At 41.8% G+C, this 27,711-nt stretch overlaps 2 protein-coding genes across 2 annotated transcripts; one reads left to right on the top strand and one right to left on the bottom strand.

The window, feature by feature from the left end:
• Window positions 1-413: 413 nt before the first annotated feature.
• On the bottom strand, window positions 414-27,679 carry LOC139443469 (transcription factor IIIB 90 kDa subunit-like). The gene is made up of 19 exons (XM_071224453.1): window positions 27,568-27,679; window positions 26,402-26,586; window positions 25,594-25,668; window positions 24,222-24,394; window positions 23,745-23,777; window positions 22,920-22,992; window positions 13,446-13,595; window positions 12,238-12,331; window positions 11,846-11,972; window positions 6,977-7,091; window positions 6,409-6,723; window positions 6,039-6,106; window positions 5,519-5,600; window positions 4,603-4,661; window positions 3,982-4,226; window positions 3,772-3,820; window positions 3,187-3,280; window positions 2,305-2,415; window positions 414-1,418 (listed from the first exon to the last, which is right to left on the bottom strand). The coding sequence occupies exons 2-19, from the start codon at window positions 26,583-26,585 to the stop codon at window positions 1,369-1,371; spliced, it is 2,097 nt and encodes a 698-aa protein (XP_071080554.1). The 5' UTR covers window position 26,586; window positions 27,568-27,679; the 3' UTR covers window positions 414-1,368.
• LOC139442744 (BTB/POZ domain-containing protein 6-B-like) lies at window positions 15,296-20,626 on the top strand. Its single transcript, XM_071223628.1, has 3 exons — window positions 15,296-15,408; window positions 16,143-16,630; window positions 17,895-20,626. Exons 2-3 carry the CDS (start codon window positions 16,170-16,172, stop codon window positions 18,925-18,927), a joined length of 1,494 nt encoding a protein of 497 aa, XP_071079729.1. The 5' UTR covers window positions 15,296-15,408; window positions 16,143-16,169; the 3' UTR covers window positions 18,928-20,626.
• Window positions 27,680-27,711: the final 32 nt, after the last annotated feature.

The raw sequence follows: 27,711 nt of genomic DNA, 5'->3' as shown, positions 1-27,711 counted from the left end.
ATATGCTGTTCGTTCAAAGGTCTCGTCATTGTTATTTAGAATAACGTCCCTTACTTTCATCCTTGACTTTGTACGCGACGTGTTTATATTATAAAGTTCTGCGCTGTCATAGGTATCGTAGCTCTGAACGATCTGTGACAGGTTTACGATAGTTTAGAAAATCTATCTTATCTTAACCTTAAGATATCTTATCTTTGAACGTAAGTTGTTAAGATTTATCCTAGCTAAGATCGTTTCGAAAATCTAGGCCCAGGTCTTTAATACTGTGATATCTTGGTGGTTAATATGATTAGTATAACCCTATCCTGCAAAAGTAGCCTTTGTTTAACAGTAGAATTTGGGATTTGGTGAGGTAAAGTGCTGCCATTGTGTCAACATTAAATACAATAGACCTTGGGCTCTGGCTCTACAGAATTAAATAGATGCCTGGACATCTAAAGGATGAAATACGGTAGATTTGTCACTTAACTTGGCCTATGTCAGCTGACGAAGCTCACTAGGCCGTCTGGTTCATGGAAGCAGTCTGAGGAGGTCATGGCAGCACAAATTGATGCCATCTCTGTTCACAACTGTTTTTGTGGTCATTGTTCTGTAGAAAACAAGGCCATGGCTTGGTTGGTGTCTACAGCTGGCCCATCCATACTGCAGTGCACTGGTGGGGGGTTAACAGAGGCATGGCATGGTATGTACAGGGTAGTGATCTGGTGGTGGTGTGGTATGATATGGTAGTATGGAATTGACAGAATAGTGACATGGTAGTGACATGGTATGATAATGACAGAAAAGTGACATGATATGTGGTGGTCTGGAATTGACAGGGTAGTGATATGGTATGGTATTGACAGAGTAGTGACATGGTATGGTATTGACTTGGTAGTGACATGGTATGTGGTGGTATGGAATTGACAGGGTAGTGATATGGTATGTGGTGGTATGGAATTCAAAGGGTCATGGAAGTTGTGGTGTGGCCAATCAAACTGCAGGTTATTTGCTGGCATCAGTCAGAGCCTGGAACGTGAGGTAGTTCTGTAACCCGACACCCTGTGTGAGTATAGCACATTGCACATCCCTAACATCAGACTAGGTCGACAGTCATGGTAGATAACAACAGCTGCCTTGATCCCTGATGTCCATGGCCATGACTGGATGCAAGTAGCGGTGACATCAACGACAATATCGACACTCGGAAGTGAACGTGGCAAACATGGAAGTCCAGTGATGGATGCCCAATGGCGGCCCCCCTCACAGCAGGGCGTAGCACTTGGGATAGGTTCTCTCTTGACCAGCTGCTTGTTCAGGCCAGAAACTGTTGACCTGACAACATTTTGTTTGTATCACAGAAAGAAGAAAAGAACCGATCTCTTTGTGTCAGTCATCATCCAGATAGTATTCATCTTGTTCTTCCTCATAGCCTCGATCTGAAACACCAAACAATACTGATCTCTGAGGGCACCTGTTGAGTGAGACATGGTATCAACAATACTGATCTAAGGGCACCTGTTTAAGTGAAACATGGTATCAGCAATACTGATCTCTAAGGGCACCTGTTGAGTGAGACATGGTAGCAACAATACTGATCTCTGAGGGCACCTGTTGAGTGAGACATGGTATCAACAATACTGATCACTGAGGGCACCTGTTGAGTGAGACATGGTATCAACAATACTGATCTCTGAGGGCACCTGTTGAGTGAGACATGGTATCAACAATACTGATCTCTAAGGGCACCTGTTGAGTGAGACATGGTAGCAACAATACTGATCTAAGGGCACCTGTTGAGTGAGACATGGTATCAAACAATACTGATCTCAAAGGGCACCTGCTGAGTGAGACATGGTATCAAACAATACTTGTCTGCCTGCATATTTAACTGATAGAAAACAAAGGTTTTTGTATTTAGTTGTCCACAGACAAGTCAAAGGTTTGCTAAATGTAAATAAATACAACATTGACTCCTACACTCTTCGTCATTGTTGGACATGTAGACACCAAAACAGTGTAGTTATCTAAGGAAATATTAAAGACACATTATTATTATTATTCATATAATCTATTTGAGTGGGCAGTCACTGTCCAAACGCATCAAAGTCGATTTACTGGACAGCATGATGTTACATGATAATATTTGATGTGACTGTGTCACACTAGGATATGCTCACAGAACAGGAATAATTGTCACACATCACTGGTACGTGTCTCTGGTGTAGAAGACAGTTCCCGAAATGTTGTACACCTGTTTATTGACACCTGTCTAATGAACCTGGATAACGACACCTGCTCACAGACATCTGTATCTCCCGTTACCTGCATCATGTCCGAGGAGTTGGGCTGCACTGACATTTTCCTCATCCCCAAAGTCGTCTTCCTCATAATCCCCCTCCTCCTCTCCATCAACATTGTACACCCCAGCAGAATCTGCAACATCAACAACAGCTAGTCATGACAACACCATCCACAACAGGATCAGTCATGACAACAACATCCACAACCAGATCAGTCATGACAACAACATCCACAACAGGGTCAGTCATGACAACACCATCCACAACAGGGTCAGTCATGACAACACCATCCACAACCAGATCAGTCATGGCAACAACATCCACAACAGGGTCAGTCATGACAACACCATCCACAACCAGATCAGTCATGGCAACAACATCCACAACAGGGTCAGTCATGACAACACCATCCACACCAGGGTCATCCACAACAGGATACATTCTCTTTACTCTGGCCCCAGTCACCATTGTCTCTCTAGGAAGAAACATAATAACTTGTGTCGTGTGGGAAAGGGAATATTACACTATTAATCAGGTGAAGCAATTACTATGACTTTTTCAGTTGGAGCTAAAAGTCACGAGTATGGGGGGGTAGCTGGCTTGAGATGAACAAACAAAGATAAAACAGTCAAGAAGACCAATAAAAGTAAACAAAATTAGAATTATTTAGTTCCTTGACAGAACAGAAATCTCACATTATTGAGAGTGTTAAACAGTTAGCGAGGGTGTTAAATATTTCTACATATAAATTTCCACTCTTGATACAATGGTATACTGCTCCTATTGAATTCATTGTGACATGATGTCCTCGATGCTTTCTACCAACTTCCAGGACACGCCAGAACCGTTCCCACAGTTCCCCCGAAATCCTCCATCAAACTCTCCCAAGTAATCCCACTCTCACCTTTCGCCTCGTACTGAATGGGTCCACTCTCTATGACAACCTCTGGCTTGACATCCGTGTCCTGGGAGAACTTGACCCGCTTTGTGTCTGGGTCCTGCAGTGGAACAAAACTCATACAAACTCACAACCTCAAAAACAAGAAACACAACTAGAAAAACTAAGGTATTATACATAGCTTCATCAAATCCCTGTACTGAATAAATTGTTTGAGAGGCTTGTTTACATCAAACACACATCACTCCCTTGACATGAAATATACTTAATTCAGCCAATCTGGCGACAGCGAAGCTGTTACTATTGATCTAACACTTGTTTATTGAGGCTGAGCATTTGGTTACAATTAAACAGATAACAGAAGGACAATTCCCCTGGTTCAGTCTCTGACTCATGTTAACAAGGAAGTGACAGACACTTTTGGCCTGCTGCTGTCCCTGCCAAGATTAGAAATCACGTCCGTTGCAGGAAAAACGTGTGTCCTGTGTACTGATTGACTGATCTACTTCCTCAAACATTCACATTTCTGGTTGTCAGCAATATTCCATCCATATGATGGTGGCTGAAATACAAAGAAAGTAAAGTGCCTACCTCTTGAGCTTCACGTTTCACATCAAAGTTAACACTTGATCTCTTAAATCTGAAACAGAGACGACATCATCAACGTACCCAGGGAATCAGAAACAAGACCTATCTGCATGATAGTACATCCACCACCATATCAACAGACACTAGGGTGAGATTCTCCATATATTCCCTCCACTGTGGGAAAGATGCAATAAAACATTTATATCCCCCTACCTGTTGAGTATTGACTTGGAGACCTTCACCTCGGGGGTGGCAACATCAGTGGGGGGAGGGGGCTCCACCTCCGGACCTGGCTTCGTCGAGGACTCGGTCTTCATGGCCTTACAGTTGAGATCATTCAGAACATCGTAGTTAATCTTGTTGGACAGTTTCTTTTCTAATAACATCTTAGCCAAGGCCTCTCTGGCACTGGACGCTTCCCCTGTTTGTTGTGGACGTTTCTTGTAGGTACGCTTTTTCTGGAATATCAAGAGATTGTTTTGTTCTAATTGTTTCCATGACACAGCAGATGTAAACTACACCTCACATCAAGGTAGATTAACTGTTTGCTGATGAGATGAAGATTTAGGTAAAATACTTCCTTACAACAAATCGTTTATGTCATCTTACACAATCACATTAGTTTTGTCATATCTTGTTGTGTAGCTGTGCTTTTCTCTAGAACCTGTGTGTCACACGATCACAGATCCATACTGGGAATCCCAAGACGATTAGGTCCCTAACTCATTCGTGGTGACCTGGCTGACCGTATTTATCCAGAACTTGACTGACCACAGGCTGACGTGACACCATAGAACCACTCACTCACTCACCTACTCTCCTGTAGCATCTTACCTTCTTCTCTGGTTTCAGCGCCTCCTCCTCTTCCTCCCGCTTCTTCCTTTCCGCCTTCTCTGCAACAGACAAGAACCACTCATGAAAAGACCTGATCTGTGGGATCGTGCAACAAGGCACGGCGTTCAGCACATACACGGCAGGACCAGCAACCTAACTATACAGATACCTGCTAACTACAGCAAACTTCAAGATCAGATTTGGACATTTTTTCTTTTTGTTAAAATGTCCCTTTCCACTTTCAAATACAGTCGTCCCTCACAATCACGGCCTTCGCAGTACCACAGAGTTGATTAAACCGCAGGGTAATCAGTGGCTCGCACAATTACGGTCTTTCCATGTTTTGGTGAGAGTGCAGTGATGACCAAATAAAATAAATGTCAAACCAACAATGCACACCTGGATTTGTTTGTTAATAACACATGACATATGTTCTCCATATCTAATTCTGTCATCGTCAATTAAACTTTAATTGCTAAACTTTCATACGTTGCCACAGGATCTGTTGTATGAGTATATTAAATGACATCAGTGCTGTGAACTCACAAGAATAATACAGAAGAATGCTGAAAATCGCAGCCATGAAAAGTGATTTATTGCGTGTGATCTGAGAACTCTGAAGCCAATGTTACTGCTGCCACTCCTTCTCCGCTACACTGTGATAATGATTAGGATGATGTTCGTTAGGTGAAGATCCAACCAGCAACCCATGCTTGCCGTGGAAGGAGACTATGCTTGTCGTAAGAGGCGACTAACGTGGTCGGGTGGTCAGGCTCGCTGACTTGGTTCATGCATGTCATCGTATCGCAATTGCGTGGATAGATGCTCTTGTCAATCACTGGACTGTCTGGTCCAGACTCGATTATTTACAAACCACCGTCATATAGCTGGAATAATACACCAAACTGTGTCCCACCTTTCTGCTCCTTCAGGTAGTCTTCATTGGCCTTCATCCACACCATCGTCTTCACCCGCACCTCCTCCTCGGTCAGAATCATCTACACACAACATGTGAGCGTTAACTAGACAGTAAACAGGTAACCCATACTTCACAGAATGGCTCATCATCTTCAGACTATTTCCTGTCTGATCAGACTCATCAACACACACAACAGCATTATCCTGCAGCCAGTTAATACCTCCACATTTTATTTTAGTCTGAAAAGAGTGGCAGAACTCTGCACGGCTCAGGCGTACCAGTAGTGGATAATAACAAAGTGTAAATGGAATGGAATGGAATTGAGTGAGCGGCCTTTGCACATATGTTAGCATTATTTCAGCAATATAATAGCAGAGGTAAACAAAAATAATATTAACAAATTGTCTCCTTTGGCGTGGTGAGTAAATCAGGGAACATACACCAATATATGTTCTGTGAGCAAACGCTTTAACCACAGGGCTACCCATCTCCCCCCTAAAGAAAGGGGTACACTCACCCAGTCCAGTTCTTCATCATTGATGCCTTCTAAGTCCAATTCCCCTCCCATATCTATAACTACAGACTCTGAAGAGAAACAAAGTTCAAAGATTAAGCATTTGAAGGAGAGGTCATTCACTGGTCATGTAGAGGTTACCTCCTAGGCCCTGTTCCACAAAGGGATCTTAGCGCTAAGACTATCGTATACTCATGTTAGAGTATGGGAGGTACAATCACCTTAGCACTAAGATCGCTTGGTGGAACACGACCCTGTTCATTTATTAGGCTTAGTGGATCAAATTCATAAAACGTAAATTATCTCGTGTCCTCATATTTTGGATTTTCTGGTCAAAATCTCCTCGGACGTGGTGTTTCTGTCCCTCACCCACCTGAATCTGTGTCCTCCTTCATACATTCCTCCACCACCTCCTTGATGCCCAGACTGGCAGCCGATGGCGTTAACCCTTTCGCTGTCAGCGCTTCTCGCCGGGTGAGACTCTGCAACTTGTCCGACTCTACCTTGGCCACCTCCGGTTCCTCCTCCACGTCCAGCCGATGTCCTTGTGACACAGACGTCTTGTCCTTCACGTCAACAGCCACTCCATCATCCAGTAGGTCAATTGTTGCATCTTTCACCGCCTCCTCCGCGAGATAGTTACTGGCGGCTACTACGTCGTCATTCTCTTCACAGTTGTCTCCCATTTCTGAATGTCAAATGTGTTAGTATTAATTGATGATGCATCGTCAGTTTTGGGGAAAGAAGAGGAAAATGGCCTCAGTCACAATTTTAAGTGAGTATATCAGGTTTTAAGAGGTAGACAAAAGACAGTAGTTGTGTCATAGCTGTGTTCTGTGGCTGTGATTTTCTTTAAAATTTCTTTTACACTGAAATCAGCCACAAACTTTTTAATTTCTTTACTATTTCATAGATGTAATGTTAATAAAGCATAATCTCACTTGAATATGATGCAAATATTCCTCTGGGTTTTCTCGGCTCGAGAGACTTCTCAATTTCATTCTGGAGGCTGCTCACCTCCGCCGTGAGATCACTGAACTTGTTGTGTTCTTCCAACTGTGGAGAAGGGAAACATGCATCACGCTTTCACAGTCTACGTCCCACATGTTTCACAGTCTACGTCCCACATGTTTGACAGTCTACGTCCCACATGTTTCACAGTCTACGTCCCACATGTTTCACAGTCTACCATTCACATGTTTCACAGTCTACGTCCCACATGTTTCACAGTCTACGTCCCACATGTTTCACAGTCTACCATTCACATGTTTCACAGTCTACATCCCACATGTTTTACAGTCTACCATTCACATGTTTCAGTCTACGTTCCACATGTTTCACAGTCTACCATTCACATGTTTCACAGTCTACGTGCCACATGTTTCACAGTCTACGTGCCACATATTTCACAGTCTATGTCCCACATGTTTCAGTCTACGTCCCACATGTTTGACAGTCTACGTGCCACATATTTCACAGTCTACATCCCACATGGTTGACAGTCTACATCCCACATGTTTGACAGTCTACATCCCACATGTTTCACAGTCTACATCCCACATGTTTGACAGTCTACATCCCACATGTTTAACAGTCTACATCCCACATGTTTCACAGTCTACATCCCACATGTTTCACAGTCCATGTCCCAAATGTTTCACAGTCTACATCCCACATGTTTCACAGTCTACCATTCACATGTTTCACAGTCTACATTCCACATGTTTCACAGTCTACATCCCACATGTTTCACAGTCTACATCCCACATGTTTCACAGTCTACATCCCACATGTTTCACAGTCTACGTCCCACATGTTTCAGTCTATGTCCCACATGTTTCACAGTCTACATCCCACATGTTTCACAGTCTATGTCCCACATGTTTCACAGTCTACATCCCACATGTTTCACAGTCTACATCCCACATGTTTGACAGTCTACATCCCACATGTTTGACAGTCTACATCCCACATGTTTGACAGTCTACATCCCACATGTTTCACAGTCTACATCCAACATGTTTCACAGTCTACATCCCACATGTTTCACAGTCTACATCCCATATGTTTCACAGTCTACATCCCACATGTTTCACAGTCTACATCCCACATGTTTCACAGTCTATGTCCCACATGTTTCACAGTCTACGTCCCACATGTTTCACAGTCTACATCCCACATGTTTCACAGTCTACATCCCACATGTTTCACAGTCTACATCCCACGTTTCACAGTCTACCATTCACATGTTTCACAGTCTACATCCCACATGTTTCACAGTCTATGTCCCACATGTTTCACAGTCTACGTCCCACATGTTTCACAGTCTACATCCCACATGTTTCACAGTCTACATCCCACATGTTTCACAGTCTACGTCCCACATGTTTCACAGTCTACATCCCACATGTTTCATAGTCTACATCCCACATGTTTCACAGTCTACGTCCCACATGTTTCACAGTCCACGTTCCACATGTTTCACAGTCTACATCCCACATGTTTCACAGTCTACGTCCCACATGTTTCAGTCTACGTCCCCCCTGTTTCAGTCTACATCCCACATATTTCAGTGTACGTCCCACATGTTTCACAGTCTACATCCCACATGTTTCACAGTCTACATCCCACATGTTTCACGGTCTACGTCCCACATGTTTCACAGTCTACCATTCACATGTTTCACAGTCTACGTCCCACATGTTTCACAGTCTATGTCCCACATGTTTCACAGTCTACATCCCACATGTTTCACAGCCTACATCCCACATTTTTGACAGTCTAGGTCCCACATGTTTGACAGTCTACGTCCCACATGTTTCACAGTCTACATCCCATATGTTTCACAGTCTACGTCCCACATGTTTGACAGTCTACGTCCCACATGTTTCACAGTCTACGTCCCACATGTTTCACAGTCTACCATTCACATGTTTCACAGTCTACGTCCCACATGTTTCACAGTCTACATCCCACATGTTTCACAGTCTACATCCCACGTTTCACAGTCTACCATTCACATGTTTCACAGTCTACATCCCACATGTTTCACAGTCTATGTCCCACATGTTTCACAGTCTACGTCCCACATGTTTCACAGTCTACATCCCACATGTTTCACAGTCTACATCCCACATGTTTCACAGTCTACGTCCCACATGTTTCACAGTCTACATCCCACATGTTTCATAGTCTACATCCCACATGTTTCACAGTCTACGTCCCACATGTTTCACAGTCCACGTTCCACATGTTTCACAGTCTACATCCCACATGTTTCACAGTCTACGTCCCACATGTTTCACAGTCTACGTCCCCCCTGTTTCAGTCTACATCCCACATATTTCAGTGTACGTCCCACATGTTTCACAGTCTACATCCCACATGTTTCACAGTCTACATCCCACATGTTTCACGGTCTACGTCCCACATGTTTCACAGTCTACCATTCACATGTTTCACAGTCTACGTCCCACATGTTTCACAGTCTATGTCCCACATGTTTCACAGTCTACATCCCACATGTTTCACAGCCTACATCCCACATTTTTGACAGTCTAGGTCCCACATGTTTGACAGTCTACGTCCCACATGTTTCACAGTCTACATCCCATATGTTTCACAGTCTACGTCCCACATGTTTGACAGTCTACGTCCCACATGTTTCACAGTCTACGTCCCACATGTTTCACAGTCTACCATTCACATGTTTCACAGTCTACGTCCCACATGTTTCACAGTCTACGTCCCACATGTTTCACAGTCTACCATTCACATGTTTCACAGTCTACATCCCACATGTTTTACAGTCTACCATTCACATGTTTCAGTCTACGTTCCACATGTTTCACAGTCTACCATTCACATGTTTCACAGTCTACGTGCCACATATTTCACAGTCTACGTCCCACATGTTTCAGTCTACGTCCCACATGTTTGACAGTCTACGTGCCACATATTTCACAGTCTACATCCCACATGTTTCACCGTCTACATCCCACATGTTTGACAGTCTACATCCCACATGTTTGACAGTCTACATCCCACATGTTTCACAGTCTACATCCCACATGTTTAACAGTCTACATCCCACATGTTTCACAGTCTACATCCCACATGTTTCACAGTCTACATCCCACATGTTTGACAGTCTACATCCCACATGTTTCACAGTCTACATCCCACATGTTTAACAGTCTACATCCCACATGTTTCACAGTCTACATCCCACATGTTTCACAGTCTACATCCCACATGTTTCACAGTCTACATCCCACATGTTTAACAGTCTACATCCCACATGTTTCACAGTCTACATCCCACATGTTTCACAGTCCATGTCCCAAATGTTTCACAGTCTACATCCCACATGTTTCACAGTCTACCATTCACATGTTTCACAGTCTACATCCCACATGTTTCACAGTCTACATCCCACATGTTTCACAGTCTACATCCCACATGTTTCACAGTCTACATCCCACATGTTTCACAGTCTACGTCCCACATGTTTCACAGTCTACATCCCACATGTTTCACAGTCTACATCCCACATGTTTGACAGTCTACATCCCACATGTTTCACAGTCTACATCCCACATATTTCACAGTCTACATCCCACATGTTTCACAGTCTATGTCCCACATGTTTCACAGTCTACGTCCCACATGTTTCACAGCCTACATCCCACATGTTTCACAGTCTACATCCCACATGTTTGACAGTCTACATCCCACATGTTTCACAGTCTACATCCCACATGTTTCACAGTCTACATCCCACATGTTTCACAGTCTACGTCCCACATGTTTCACAGTCTACATCCCACATGTTTCACAGTCTACATCCCACATGTTTCACAGTCTACATCCCACATGTTTCAGTCTACGTCCCACATGTTTCATAGTCTACCATTCACATGTTTCACAGTCTACATCCCACATGTTTCACAGTCTATGTCCCACATGTTTCACAGTCTACCATTCACATGTTTCACAGTCTACATCCCACATGTTTCACAGTCTACATCCCACATGTTTCACAGTCTACATCCCACATATTTCACAGTCTACATCCCACATGTTTCACAGTCTATGTCCCACATGTTTCACAGTCTACGTCCCACATGTTTCACAGCCTACATCCCACATGTTTGACAGTCTACATCCCACATGTTTCACAGTCTATGTCCCACATGTTTCACAGTCTACATCCCACATGTTTCACAGTCCACATCCCACATGTTTCACAGTCCATGTCCCAAATGTTTCAGTCTACGTCCCAAATGTTTCACAGTCTACGTCCCACATGTTTCACAGCCTACATCCCACGTTTGACAGTCTACGTCCCACATGTTTCACAGTCTACATCCCACATGTTTCAGTCTACGTCCCACATGTTTCAGTCTACGTTCCACATGTTTCAGTCTACGTCCCACATGTTTCAGTCTACGTCCAGCAGGCAGCACAATGATGCTAAAGACAGATGCAGCATATTCTGTCCTCTGGCAAGTCTAATATAACCTCGATTATCTCGCCTTGTTTCCCATGCTATACAAGCAAAGTACCTGTGCCTGCCCATAAAGCCATGGTGACGTTTCCCCAGTGTCTAGTTCATCTCCCAGTAGTCAGGTATGCTGGTATGTATCCATAGGTGAAGTACCTGTGCTCATCCCCTACCCACTACCCCCATGTATCTACAGTCGTACGTCAGTGCACCTGTGCTTACCCTTACCCCCATGTATCTATAGTCGTACGTCAGTGCACCTGTGCTTACCCTTACCCCCATGTATCCCCACCCCCAGACCTACGTGTGCCAGCTTGGCCTTGCGCTTGCTCTCCGTGTAGCAGGGCGGGTCATGCTCCTCCTCCAGGTCTATCTTGATAAACTCATCAATGGTTAGCTGACTCGATGCTGTGTCCGAGAATTCAGTCAGTCTGTAAACATCTGCACTGGATTAATTACAGGGTAATTTCACATGTTCTCAAACTGAATTTGAAAATGCCCCACTACCCCGGGTCACCTAGGGATGTAAGGGGCTACATGTAATGGTGGCTATTTTCTGTAAAAAAAAAATTAAAAAAATAAAAATAGAAAATTAAACAAATCTGTACACATGTATTACAAATATGATGGTCAACTAGGACACTGAAATGGACAAATTTCTTCCAAGACATGCTTAAATAATAAGTCCGTAATTACCGTTTCCTAATTGTTGTTTCACAAACTTTGACGACTCTGATCAAATCTCGAACTGTGCGGCTAAAATTGTGCATTCTTGCTGCCACAAGGATAGCTGAAAAATTATAAAAATAAAACATTATTTATGATGGGTCTAACTTTGGAAGGAAGAGGAGTGAGTGAGTTTGGTGTTACGCTGTTTTAAGGATATATTCCAGCAACATCACGGCCGGGGACACCAGAAATGGGCTTCAGATATTGAACCCATGAGGGGAATGGAACCCAAAACTTTGGTGCGATAAGTGAATACTTAAACCACTGGGCTACCTCACTGACCCTATAGGAAGAGGAAATAGGGTAGACAAACTCCAGTCTGTTCCATCAACAACATGGGACCTTTGAAGAAAATCTTCTGACAGAAATATGACACACTGAATAATTCAGAATGTTCTACAGTTGAATTGTCACAAAAGAGAGGGGCGCTTGGGTAGCCTAGTGGTTAAACCTGGTTTGATTCCCGAAATGGGTAATATGTATGAAGCCCATTTCTGGTGTCCTCTGCCGTGATATTGCTGGAAAACAGCTAATAGCGGCGTAAAATCATACTCACTCACTCACTCACTCAAAAGAGACCTCTCTTGCTTGTTGCATTGTGTGGACTAAACCTGTAACAGAGGACAGAAACAAGCGGTATATCATCCTAGTGATTCACACAGATTGGGAAACCCAAGCATGGGTAGAGACCAGAGATCATAACTAGGGTGAATCTGGGATTCAAACCCACAATCAGAGGATCCTTGTATCTGAAAGGGATGCAACTCTACACAACCAGTTATACTTTAAACCACTGGTACCTGTATGCTCACGTCCACTTCAGTCAATACAGGAGTGTGTGCAGGTAGTTAACACAATATTCCATCTATATTACTCAAAAGGAGTTAAACAACGCCCATTTTTTCATATCATGACATGACACATTAACTATAGTCATATCAAACAATCGGGTGTTCTTTTATTTCTTTTCAGTAGTATATATCAGGGAGGCCTGAATATTGTCAAATGTGGACCAGGCAAACCATAGCTGTGAGGCGCGATGTCATGACCCTTTATCACGTGACCGTGTCTTGACGGTCGAACCCCTCTGCTCTGGGCTGGGCGAACCAGAAACAGAAAGCCTTAGGCATGTACAACAGGTGACTTGCAGCATGACAAGCCAGGTAGGTGCTCACCTGCCCCACACAGGCCCGACGGGCGTCTCCCCGTGTGCATCCAGTCTCTCTTCATCCTCTGCACCAGCCTCAGGGCCGTCATGGACACCTCGTGCGTCTTGTCCCCGAACTCCAACTTGTGGGCAAACCGGCTCACGTACAGGCACGGATCTGGAAGAAAGTCGGGAATTTCAGTCGTGAGTCAAGAAACGTATAACGGTAAGCTGGGAGAGTCCCTTATGATTCTCCCCAAAATGTAGGAGTATCTCTGCATTACGCGGTTTACATACTGTACCCAAAATGAGCCAACGCTTGTCACAACAAGGATACCCAACTGCCTTACACACGCCTGTCAACTATTCGCTACGAAGGCCAGATTTTTGCTTACAATGTGAGCCAAAAACTGTAATGTGTATAATTAAATGAAAAGCAGTGGGCTTTTTTATTCTGCCGACCAGAAATAAGTAAAAGGTTGGGTTTTTAAAAATGCTATTTTCTGTCTCCATTTAAATACTTTATTTCAAATACTGTTATTCACACCTGCTGAAATGTATCTTGAAAACTGTGAAACACAACAAATTATTACGAATTACTATTCCTACTGCCCCCATCTTTTCCCAACCTACTCAACATTTGAAGGAAATCTAAACAAACATCTAAAATTGGATATGTTTATTTTTTCGACCTACAACCTATTTTTGGTGACAAAATCTGAACACCGAAGAGAAGAATCCTGGCGTAACCTGTATATGAAGGCATATTTGTAATGTGATTGATAGCTACCCAGAATGTTCCACTGTCAGGCAATACATGTTCAGTCGACTTTTTCTTTAAATATTTTAACCATATTGGTGGTTTTCGTATGTGATAACATTGTAATTAGGCCGAACAAAACAACATTTAACACTGGGACAAGACAGCGAGTCCAGCGGAGTTGAGCCCCACTGATATATTTTACGAATGTTTCAACCACACGTACGCTCTACCTGAAGCCTTTGTGTAGACATCAATGATTTGGCGTTGCCTACAACTTCAGCCAAAGTAGGTTTTCTAACTAGCAATATTAAATAACAGTACATGCTTATAGTTAACATTCTTGGTCTTATAATCTTCATTTACCAGCCACGCATAAAATGGTGACGTCCGTAGCAGTGACGTGCTAGTATTCTGGTTGAATTTGTGGCAATTATCAATTCAAAGATTCCAATATGTAACTGACTGACGGGCTTCGCATCAAGACTGGCGTATTTCAGTGATCCCAGCAGAAGAAACGATCCACAGTTAAAATGCTTAAAATTCCGGAAAACAGCATGAAACCATCAAACATAATCACTTAAACTTGTATCTAGGTACACGTGTTGCATCCATCATTTATCCAACTGTATTTATTTTACTTATAATAGCCATCACTCTATTCGCGTTCTCAGACATCGTTCCTAGTTTTTCAGTAGTGTATTTCAAGCCAAACTGTCCAAAATCCGAGAACTTTGTAAAGAGGACTTATCCTCAGTGTCCTATGGTCCACATACTCAATAAAGACACGGAATGATGTCAAACATCTTAATGAACCACTGTAAATATCATTCCTGTTATAAAAGCCGCGCCTACATCGGGGTTTTCTCTCTTCCAAATAGCAGCAATGTTTCAGTCTCACTGCATTTTTTTATGTCCATATTTTTCTTTAGAAAAAGCCTGTTTGTACTGTTTATCGCCACAGTGGCGATTTCAAGAAACTTGAACATAATGTGACAAATATCAGAACTGTATGCGCTAAACACGCCGACTGAATGACGCTTCGTGCAAAAAAGTACCACTAGCGGTATGTAACGCGTTTCCCTGGTTGTCTCCCTTAGACTACATTATGGGATACGCAGTCGGGGGATGTGAAAGACGTAAACAGGAAAGTTGTGGGGGGAAAACATCTTGCGTCTATCGAACCCTTTCAAAAACACAGAAAAAGAGGTCAAACAACATTCTCAAAAGCGTAAGTATTCTATTATCTTATAGTGCTTACAAAATAGTTTCTTCGGACTACGGTACTGAAAATGGTTAGAACTTGACAGGTCAAGCTTCAGTTCTTGCAGACAACAAAATCATATAACACTTATGATTTTGAATGTACGTTGTGGAACCATTAGCCACTCTGTCTACAGAAAGGTTAGTGACAAAAACGCACTATATGGACTTATTTACTATAGATCTAATTCTGAATGATTGGAACTACTTGGTCATTATTTGAAGTTTTGGAACGAATTGCTATTCAAGTTTCCACAGGGGTATCAGAGGTCGTTTCTGGGCTTTGCTCTTGTACGAAAGAGATAAAAAGTCCAGGGACGTAGACAGATAAAATTGAAAAAGAATCGCAACTTTTAAAAAAATGGGTCCGTCTTAAAAGTCCATATTTTCTGAATTTCAGTGGTATTTAAAATATTTCGTTCAATGCATAAATGTAAATAAATCTAAACATTGAAGCCTCTTCTTGTTTTTATTGGTCCTGGTGGTCGTTTTATGCATTTAATCTTGCAGGTGTTGCTTACCCAAATTCTAGTGACAATGTTTCATTTTAGCCACAAAGTCTAAATGTCTGCACAAAGCTAAGCAGACGTCAGGCTAGGAGAAAGCCCTTCTTTGAAACAGAATGTGACATTAATAATCTCATTTAAGCTGATCATGTTCTCCTATCTAATTTTAATGGTATGAACTGCATCCTTGTTTCAGCTTGGCTGGATTGACATCTACCCAAAAATGGCCATGAAGTCCTGCATTGCTTCTCGTCTCAAGGATGATGATGAAGTAAATCAGGAAGTTCCATCCAACTTTGTCTCCCAACCCCCAGTGTCTGTTGAAACCCGGTCCCCTGACTGCCTTCCCCCCATCTCCTGGCAACCTGTGTCCAATAGCCGTCGCACCCCGCCACCCCCACCCCAACCCCTCCCGACATCCAAACAGAGTGAGGAACACAACTGGCAAGCCACACAGACTTCAGTGCGAGAGAGAAATGCAGTCATGTTCAACAATCCTCTCATGGCTGACATCCATTTTGTAGTGGGAACTGAACCAGTGGTTGAGAAAATACCTGCCCATAAGTATGTACTTGCTACAGGAAGCTCAGTGTTTTTTGCAATGTTCTTTGGAGGCCTTGCTGACAAGACTGAGGAAATAATCATCCCTGATGTAGAGCCAGTAGCGTTTAGGAACCTGCTCAGGTAAGGTGGTAGCTGGAGTTAACCAGTCTACAACTTTAGTCAGTATAAGTCTTTTCTAGTAACTTGAGTTTACAGATTCTACATCTTAATACTAAAATGTAATGTAAATGATGACAAGTTACTATCAAGTTAGGGCTTTTAGTAGATTCAGCAGTTCGGCACAGATTTCATAATTCTAGATTAATGTACAATTCTTCATTATCTCTTTGGATGCTTAACATGCTTAATGACCAATTACATGTGAAAATATGGACCAAGCCTATCAGTGAGTGAGTGAGTGATTTTAAGCTGCTTATAGCAATATTCCAGCAATATCACGAAGAAATATCACCAGAAATTGAGCTTCACACATTGTACCCATGTTGGGAATCGAACCCGGGTCTTTGGCGTGACGAGCGGATGCTTTAACCACTAGGCTACCCAACTGATCCATGCCAAGCCTATTAAGCATAGGCATGATACAGCCAGGTTTGAGCAATCTGCAGCACTTCATGTACCAGTATGTAGACAGCTGATGAAGGTATACATAGTATCAGCAGTGAGCACGCCAATACAATAATCCCTTCTTACATAATTAATAACGTGGAAAATGTTGTCAGTTATCAAAATTGTTACACAACATGCACAAAGTCAGTGTTCAATTTTAGATTAATAGTCTAAATCCTTGTAACTAATCCTTATGTTATTAATTAAGGGTTTTGGATCCTATGAAAAACACGAAAGCAGACACAGTCCAGTGATTCTGTTACTTATTATGCTTATGATGCATATTTTCTACACTTCATGTTTTCATGGTTTGAGCAAGTGCTGAGAATAATGCACCCTTAGGAATGGATGTTGATCAATGTTTGCATGTCAGTCTATCACAGCTCTTGTACATGTGTGCATTTTGGTCCTGTCCAAAATAAATCTAGGCATTAAACATGTTAAATATTGAGATGTAGTGTAAAATGTTTAGAATTAAATCTGAAATTCACCAATGAGGTTTAAGCAATAAAGGCATTTTCTGACATCAGAAATGAATGATTCCTGTATGAGGGAAGTGAAAGCCATGTGAAATTCAAGATCATGCAAAGAAGTAGCATCTTTGGTACTTCAGTAAATCCCTTCACGACGTTCAACATGATACCTGTTCACATCTGACCATTTCACATTTCATGAAATTCCTAAAAAGAAAACCCATCAATGTGTTACTTAAAGATGATTTGTAAGGCATGGTATTGATGAACTGTGAATTCCTACAAATGAACTTGTCTTGTTGCAGGTATCTCTACTGTGATGAAATTAAACTTGAAGCTGACATTGTTCTGTCGACTCTGTACGCTGCCAAGAAGTACATTGTTCCTCATCTAGCCAAGGCTTGTGTCCGTTTCCTTGAGACGAGTCTCAGTGCTCGCAACGCTTGTGTCCTTCTGAGCCAAGGTCGCCTGTTTGAAGAGGTGGAACTTATGCAGAGATGTTGGGAGGTTATAGATGCTCAGGCAGAGGAGGCCCTAAAGTCTGACGGGTTCACAGACATAGATTATAAGACCCTTGAAACTATACTCAGTCGGGAAACCTTAAATGCTCAAGAAATCCATATCTTCTCTGCTGTGTCCCGCTGGGCTGAAGCCGAATGTCGACGTCAGGAGCATGATGTAACTCCAGATAACTGTCGCTTGGTGCTAGGGTCTTGTCTCAATCTGATCCGAATGCCAGCTATGACGATTGAGGAGTTTGCAAATGGGCCAGCACAGTCCAGAATACTCACACTAGAAGAAACCAATGATCTTTTTCTTCATTTCACCGCTCGTGTGAAACCTAAGCTTCCCTTCAACAGAAAACATCGCAAAGGACTTGAGCAGTATAGGGTTCACCGGTTTCAGTCTTCTGCTTATCGCAGCAACCAGTGGAGGTACAGGGGGCGCTGCGACAGCATCCAGTTTGCAGTTGATCGCAGAGTCTTTGTAGCTGGATTTGGACTGTATGGCTCCAGCAATGGGGCCTCGGGGTATCAAGTCAAAATAGAACTGAAAAGAAATGGTCTAATTCTTGGTCAAAATTTAACCCGATTTAAATCTGATGGATCGAGTAACACATTTCCTGTGATATTTGACAACCCAATCCAGGTAGAGCCAGATATCTATTACACGGCCAGCGCGGTGTTGGACGGTGCCGAGCTCAGCTACTTTGGTCAAGAGGGACTTGCGGAGATGCAGTGTGGCAAGGTCACTTTTCAGTTCCAGTGTTCCTCGGATAGCACAAATGGGACTGGGGTGCAGGGGGGACAGATACCAGAGCTTATATTCTACTGCTGACAATCGCTTGTCATTAGAAAAATAACTAACCATCTATCATACCTTAAGATATAACATACATACAGGCTTCAACACTGCTCTATAGGGCATGCCTAGCTGAAAGGACCAGTAGTGTTTTTAAATTGCATAAACTGGTCTGAAGTGAATTGCAGACTAGATGGATGTAGCTCCTTGTGTCTACCCATAAAGTGGTAAGATCTATTGAATATCAAGTATTTCTGAATCTCTTTAGTACAGTGCCTGGCAATCCTGCTCTAATTTATCATTGTGTTCATCATTGTGCAGAAGATCTGAGCATGCACAGTGATCAGTTAGCAACAAGCAGTATCAGAAGCTAGCACTATTCATAAGTCCCAATCAAGCTTTATAATGGTTAAGTGTTCGAAATCCATGGGGGAGTGGCCTTGAGCTTGTATGGTAGTATTTGAATCTAGGTACCCCCTAAATCTTCAACTGTTACCTTACAGAAGGGTCATGACAGGGACCCCTTCAAACAGTTTTTGTGAGAGAATTGCAGGGAGATGTAAGTGCACAAATAGACCAGAACGTCCCCCTGTCTCCAACAGGTTCAGTACAATGAGGATCAGTCACCGTCCCCAGCATGGGCTTCACATGTTCCTGTTTCATGTATAAATGTCTGCAAGTTACTTTGTTGTGCAGATGCCCCTCAAGTATTGCCCCAGGGTATTACTATTGAATGTGATGTCCATGTGTTGCCCCTGATGTCTCATCTGCTATTTATGGCTTTCAGCAGACTGTTTACTGTTGGTTAGAGACTTTGTGAAGTACCTGCTTCCTTGTTGCAGTTTCGACACATTCATTGGGAGGCCTAGTGCTGGACACCAGACCTCCTAAGACACTGTGTGATATCTAGTAACTGTATGACTGTATGCATAGTACCTGATTACAAGATATATTTCAAACAGTGCCATAATTACTTAGAGCCCTGGATATTTTGAATGTCACAAATCATGAATATTGCATCCAGAAGAGGGGTCAATATGAATCATAGTGACTTTAGTCTTATGGTATAGAAGTTATACAAATTCAAATGTTGAGTCTTGGTTCATGATAATAGCAACAAAATTTCATCCAACACTTGAACTGTTGTATGAAAACACAGAAGTTGTCAGTCTGCAACTTTAGCCACTAGGCCGTAGCCAGAGTCTAGTGAAAATCATTTTGGTCTATTAACATCGGCAAATAATGGTTTGTTTGATAATACTAAAATTTACTAAAAAGAGGCCAAAAGCCAAGTTTGGCACAGACTGGGCTCTACCCCAGTAAATGACTGAGATGGTAAGGTGTGTGCATGCTGCTATGCTTCCTAGTATTTGTTATTTTGTGTTCCATGTTGGTAATCATGATAAGAGCTGAACAATCCTGTTCCTTTTCTCAGAGCACCAATTACATTTGAGAGGCATTTTGTTTTGTCATTGATCATATATGGCCAATTAGTCGACAATCAGGCCATGAGAAATGGGGAATGATTATACAAGCCCTCATATTTTACCCAACCTACCTTGTCCTTCAAAAGAATTATGTTTTGAAACGACAATCATTTTGAAGTTGTTACCTACATGACCTACGTCCAGTGAAAATATCAACAGAAGTCAAGTTTATCCCTGAAGGTTAAAACCCTGATAGACTGTACTACTGATTTGTTAGTATATGAGAAATAAAGATTTTTTTATTGAGACTTTTTTACGTGTTTTCTCTAATAAATATATAAATGGAACCCAGGTGACTTCATCTTGATGTCAAAGACCCAGACAAAGACAACTTGATAGCGATAGAAACTAACAGTTTTAGTCCACTAGTCCTTATTATGAGAACATATAGCAAAACCCTTAAGAAGGTCAAATTTCTACTGGTCCTTATGATACCTTAACTATTGGGCAGTTTGGAAAAGACTTTAGGACTAGTTCCAATTTCTAGCGCTGCTTAGATCAGGTGCACTCCTGGTACTAGTGCTACGATCCAAGACTGACTGAATGAGTGAGTGAGTTGGGTTTTATGCTGCTTGGTACAGTGTGTAAGTTTCATCACAGCATGTCTGCCAAACACAGGCGTGAGGCCTCAAGATTCTTATTGGTGAAACTGATGAGCTCAGGAATGGTGCTGACAAACCAATGCTCAATCATAACTGTTTGGCAATGGAAATTCAACCCCAAACCAGCACATTCAGGATTTCAAGGAAGACAACTCTAGTCTCACGTTGATGCAGATGTTATGGTTGTGACATTTACTGCAGTCCATGTTTACACGAAATACTTATTATTGAAAGCATATACACATACAAGTGTTTCAAATAAATATTCCACAAATTCTTTGATGTCATTTTAGTAGTTGATGGGAACAAGAAATAGTAAGAATCCTGATGACAGCTTCTAGTTGATGTACACACTTTCAGTATTCCAAGCCTGCTTAACAAGGACAGACATGGGAATGAGACCCTTCATCCAGGATTAGTGAAAATCTAGAGATAATCATTGTTTAACCTAAAATCTAGTTGTTTACATCAACCAATTTTCAAAATGAGCTGTGGATTAGCTGGATTTAACCAAGTGTCTACCCACGTTAAACAACCAATTGTGTCTACCCACGTTAAACAACCAATTGTGTTTAAACAACCAACTGTGTCTACCCACGTTAAACAACCAATTGTGTCTACCCACGTTAAACAACCAATTGTGTCTACCCATGTTAAACAACCAATTGTGTCTACCCACGTTAAACAACCAATTGTGTCTACCCATGTTAAACAACCAATTGTGTCTACCCACGTTAAACAACCAATTGTGTCTACCCATGTTAAACAACCAATTGTGTCTACCCACGTTTTCAACATCAAATACAATCGTTTTTTTCCTGACTCTGAAAAAGAATACCTAAAATAGATGACCGACATTATGTATCAGCTGTACACAACCATGTCGTCAATGGTTATCAATCTGCATCAAAACTCCATTTGAGTTGTAAGTGAAACGACCTCTGCGGTCTTGTGGATAGAGTGTCTGCCTGGAGAGCGGAAGGATGGTGGTTCGAAGCCTATCAGTGTTATACAAAAAAACCAATGGTACTGCCTGGCTATCTGGAATGAAGGGGATAAAACTGGACTGTTCGGTTTGGAGTCAATAGAATGTATCTGAATAGGGTTTCCATGTGAAACTGTGGCATAGTATCTCAGTGGGCTAGAACAATATCGGCATTAGCAAAAGCAGCCACACACACGCACGCATGCATGCATCTTGCCAGTGCAATAATCTTGAATGCGACCTTAATTCCATTTCACTTCACCTCAACAACTGGATACTAGTGTTTGTTCAATAACACAAACTGAATTTTCTTTTATACTTCTCGCAAACCTTGCTTCATTTGAATTTAAAATATCAAAAGATACATTACCAAAGTAATGTCATTGAAATGATGTTTTGTTTTGGTCTTGTTTACTCTGCAGTCAGCAATAAAAAACAACTCTGGGCTGGGGGAACGGAGACTGAGCACTGCCCCATCACTGGGGTATGGTGACCTGCCATTAACCAGCTCACAAAGTCCACCTTAGTTGCCTCTTTCGATATGCTATAGTGAGTGAGTTGTGTTTAGCACTGTTTTGGAACAGAATTCCAGTTATATCACAGCGTGTCAGCTTAACATTGGAGGAAGCCGAAAATGATGCAGGTCTCAGACATTTACCACTATGGTGAAACCCACGAGCATGGGTATGGTGCTGACAAACCTAGAAACATAATTGGAGCAAACCGGGATTCAAACCCACAATCATAGGTTTCTGAAATGCCCAAAGGACACACCTCTGCGCAAATTGTGGTGCCTTAGATGACTGGACCACCCATGCTTCTGATGACAATCAATGGAGGTCTGGTGAAGCAAGGGGTGACATGAAAGTGATGTCCAGAGTTGTCAGGTGCCTGTGATGCAAGCCAGTACAGTTGTCACTGTCCAGGTGTGTGGAGGAATAAAAGGACACTCACCTATGGCTGGGATATTGATGCACAATTCTTTGGAAATGGCCAGATAGGTCCTACCAAGGGAGTAAACATTTGTCTGTTGGAAAAGAATAAATAGTATTATTAAGTAGAATTGCAAATTGTGAATGAATTGAAATTAAGACTGAGACTAGCTATCATTGTGAGCATGTTTCTTGTGAGAGAGTTGCAGGGAGATGTATGTGCACAAATAGACAAGAACCAGTCCCTGTCTCCAATAGGAATTTTGGAAAACTCCCTCAAAACCAGAGGCTTCTGTTTTAACTATAGACTCACTCTGTTATCTGGCATGTACGCTCACATGAACAAGTAATGAGTCAAAATACATTGTGAACTGTGACAGACATGCTAAAATTGAATCAGACTCCAGTGCACTTGGAACATGCACAAGTCCATTTATAACCATCCCAAAATACAGGTCTTTTGATTAAAGAGTGATTGAGTGAGTTGGTTTGACGCCGCTTTTAACAGTATTCCAGTTATATCGCGGCATGTCAGCTTAATGTGGGAGGAAAGCCCGAAGTGATGCAGGTCTCAGACGTTTACCACTTTGGTGAAACCCACGAGCACGGGTATGGTGCTGACAAACCTAGAAACATAACCGGGATTCGAACCCACAATCATAGGTTTCTGGCGTGCCCAAGGGACGCAACTCTGCACAGCGAATGGCGGTGCCTTAGACAACTGGGCCACCCGTGCCCCCGGTCTTTTGATGAATAAAGCACTGTTCAATATTGCAGAAAAATCATTACTGGGGACACTAAGAGTGGGCAGGACATTGTGTACTCATGAATAAAACATTGTACTAACCTGTAACAAATCACTGAAGTCCAACAACATATGTACTGCAGATAAGGAACATAATGAAAAGGACACACTGTAACAGTGTTTCAGCCAGGATTCACAATACTTAACATGGTTTATGTGTATTTAATTAAAGTCGTATCATCCTGGTTACACCCTATCGAGACAGGATAGAGCATGTGCCCAGAGAGGGGACAGTCGGTGGTTTGACCATGTGAGGCAGACACGCACACACATCGTTAGTACAATTATCTTGAACTCGATGTTAAACCCCATAAAAATCCGGGTAGAGAATAGGTCTTCAGCAACCTATGTTTGCCATAAGAAGTGACTATGCTCAGTTGCATAAATCGATGCTCATGATGTCAATCACTGACAGACCACCGTAATATAGCTTGAACATTGCGAAGTGTGGCATTAAACAACTAATAAACAAACAAAAGACCTCACCATAATCAGCTAGATATTAATACAAAGGATATGAGGTGTTCCTTCTGTTCTGCACACCAGATACAAACATGCTGCAATGACATTATTCGTCTTGCGTCCCCTAGTAAGCCTCTTGGTGACGGCCATCTTGAAGAAGTTGAAGGCCGTGTCGATGCAGTGTTGGTTCAGCTTCATCTGGGCACCAAGCTGCTGGATCTTTTTCTTACCTTTACAAAGAAGTGATGTATTGTAAATGTACGTGCTAATCCAGGTGATGATGCCACTCTCTCACAAGGAATGTTTTCTAAAACAGGAATCTCAAGCCGCTGATTTACTGAAAACAAATAACCTATACCTCGCAAAAATAATAATTGGCCTTTTCTTGCAGATTATTTTCCAAAGAATACAGTTCATTATTTTTACTTATCTAAATGATTGCTCCCTAACTGTGAAGATGTAAACTGTCATCAGTGTTCATGTATCCATGGAAACTGGACTGTGCCACTCATTCGTACTCAGTTGGATCACGATGCACGTCTTGTTTTCCCATCTTCCATGTTTACCAGTATGTTCAACAAAGTAACCCCATTATTGACCAGGTCAAGGGGAGATAATTCCTTCTGATAATGTGTACTATATACTATCGCTGCCACTAGTCAAAGCTCCCCACAGTGAAAGGTGGCTACAACTATGCTTGGAGTTGAACTCGCAACAGAGTGACCGTTGTGATTACAGTTGTGACGCCGAATACTCTTACCCCTGCTAAATCATTTTCTTTCTTTGTCAGTTTGAGTTTATGTTTCATTACAACTATCATGTAACTGATGAGGTTAGAATGTAAGGCAGAGGTTGGTTGATTTCACATTCATCTGCAAACTCAAACCAATCCAACCAAACAAACCAAAAGGTAAATTTATCTGGGAAATATGGTCAGTCGTAAGCCTTTTCAAAATTCACTATGATGGCACTCCCTAAGACAGAAACAAAAGTATAAACATTACTACATTTGGCTTTAGAGGGCAAATTTCAAGATTCTTGTAATGGCCGCGCCCACACTGGTGGCAGCAATGTTACCGAGAGTGTAATGAAGGTGTCACACGCTGGGAAGGAACTTGTTATAACCTTCATAAAGGCAATATAACTCCTGTTGGGCCTGCCCTTCTATTTTGTGTATGCTACAAGAATGCTTGCATTTTTATATTTCTTGTAGATAACATCATGTTGGTAAGCTCCATGTTTACAGTTGTGAAGTGTACAAATATGCTTGAATATTATACTCTCCCTCCTTTTACCAAGAAATAACATGCTTGTCATGTTGTCAAGTTCATGTCATTAAATAAACTTGATCTTGTTACCCCTAAAGGCTCTTTTGTATTGTTATTCAAGTTAATATTTACGTCTAAAACTGGCAACAAAGGTATATTACCGTTCTGTAGTGTCATGGTCCGAGACTCCCTGGCAAAGCCATGATGAAATCCTCCCAGACCCTGAGACTTGGTTCCTGGTTAGAAATAAATTGAAAACAAGTGTTGAAAAATACAAGGTTAACAATTTAAGCTTCAAATATTGTTTCCATGTATAGAAAAATATTAGGATGGTCACAATAGGCCTACATCACATATGACTCATATGATCTGTTAAGATTGGCTTTTTCTAATGGTATTGTGCAATCAGATGTAGCCCGTTGTTTAGTGATGGGTGTTTAGGTGACACTTATCGGAGTAGTTTTCATGCTCTACTTTCATGTTCTACTTGTTGCACAACGTACTAAATCATCTTTGAAAAACAAACATGAGTAGGCTTATCATGAATCTCATTGTCAAGTAAAAATTCAGGATGCAGTGATGCATCAGTTAATTGTGACACCCAGTGTTTAAAATAATTTCAAAACCCAACAAGACAGTCTGGCAGGTGATCCACAAATGTTGCCTGCCCATCTTCAAAGTTACCTGCCCACATTCAGACATTGTAAATATTGAAAAATCGCAAATAATAAGTCACAAATTGCGTCTTGATTCAGTTGAAATAATGGAAACAATTACTTAAAATCTATGAGGAGTTACAATGAAACTGAATGCATCAGTAGTCCTAAAATTATCTGCCAGACAGTCTGACAGGCGGAGGAAAATTTCACGCAGTCCGACAGAAAAGTTACCAGCCACGGGCAGGCTGTTATTTTGGACAGTGGGGACACCCCTAAGACCATAGTTCCTCCAAATAAAGGCAGAACTCACCATCCTGCGACACATACTGGCCTATAACTGAGGCGCCCCCTGCTGAGTTTTCCTGGAACTGCACCTCAGAGACAATGATCTGGTCCTCCAGGACAGACCCACAGTTAGTACAGACTGCATCGCCCCGAGCCTGGTCAATGTCGATGTCGGTACAACCGCACTGGGTGCACGCGCTGCTCGACATCCTGGCAGAAAACACAGTCAATTAGTAGGTATAACAAAACAACATTAGTGTTTGATATATACTATAGTGCATATCTACATGATAATCACCTACACTACTAATTTTGATAAGGATAATCAGATACTTTAATTTTTTTAAATTAACACGAGCGTGAATTAAATGCAAAAAATGCGAGAGGTCTCGCATCATTTAACTTCGCATTTATGTCTCCAAAATGACTATCAACAATAAGACAGCCTCACTGCAAACTTTGGATAGCATTAATACAAACCTGAATATAAACACAAACACTGTTTATTGCATGTATTGAGCAGCAGTTGTAACAAGTATATAACAATGTCATTCAAAGAATAGGAATTACACAATGGGCATCTGGCCAGTTATCACTGCTGGGGTCAAGACTTCTAACAACATGACCAACTCCTTTAGGAAACAACTGTTTATTGTTTTTATGGAAGTGCTGTACTCAGCTCTAATACGCGGTGCTATTTGCTTGGATTAAGGTAGGGAGTGAGATCTACTTGATCTATAAATATATATCTAAAAATGATAATAAAAAAATATTGAATCTTTTACAAAATATAAAATTCATTTGTGTAGATACGGCAATAAATAGACTCACTTTAAAAAACAAAACAATAGAAATCCGAAATCGTCCAGCAAAGATTCGAACTCGCGATATCGTATCACGAGGCAACAGTAATCGCTGCCACTTTACCACTGAGCCACAACCGCCACAAAACTCGTGTTGTGAATTATAAACATATTGAATCTGCTGTGTACATTTTCACAAAGCCGACTGCCTGGGTGTTAACATTCACGTGTCATTTATGAAACAGACATATTTATCTCACATAAACATATAAAACCACAAATATTCAACAATATGAAATCATGCCCAGACCACGCGTGACAGAAATGTGGGTAAATTATCCGAATATTGAGCTGAAGTCATACTCTATGAAAATAAACATATACCAACCTGTTCTCTGATAATGTTTCTAGATATTGCGGGAAAATAACTGCTACATGAATCTCCTCTATTTCACAACTATGTCATGAGAAATCGCGGATCAACTACGAGAGGAAAGACTCGCGTAACAGCTTTTGCGCATGTGCAAATTTT

The sequence above is a fragment of the Haliotis cracherodii genome, unplaced genomic scaffold (genome assembly GCF_022045235.1).
Source record: "Haliotis cracherodii isolate W230 unplaced genomic scaffold, xgHalCrac1.p SCAF_5, whole genome shotgun sequence".
NCBI classification, from domain to species: domain Eukaryota; kingdom Metazoa; phylum Mollusca; class Gastropoda; order Lepetellida; family Haliotidae; genus Haliotis; species Haliotis cracherodii.
Note: the sequence above shows the minus strand (reverse complement) of the source record. Positions and strands in the feature narration are given on the sequence as shown.

Excerpts from the sequence above, each read along its gene's own strand:
- LOC139443469 (XM_071224453.1), bottom strand. The coding sequence starts at position 26,585 with ATGTCGAGCAGCGCGTGCACCCAGTGCGGTTGTACCGACATCGACATT. Across the intron at positions 23,778-24,221 it reads GCAGAACAGAAGGAACACCT|CATATGTTGTTGGACTTCAG; the intron begins CATATCCTTTGT and ends TTATCTGCAGTA. Across the intron at positions 12,332-13,445 it reads GTCGGGCCTGTGTGGGGCAG|CTATCCTTGTGGCAGCAAGA; the intron begins GTGAGCACCTAC and ends ATAATTTTTCAG.
- LOC139442744 (XM_071223628.1), top strand. The coding sequence starts at position 16,170 with ATGGCCATGAAGTCCTGCATTGCTTCTCGTCTCAAGGATGATGATGAA. Across the intron at positions 16,631-17,894 it reads GCGTTTAGGAACCTGCTCAG|GTATCTCTACTGTGATGAAA; the intron begins GTAAGGTGGTAG and ends GTCTTGTTGCAG.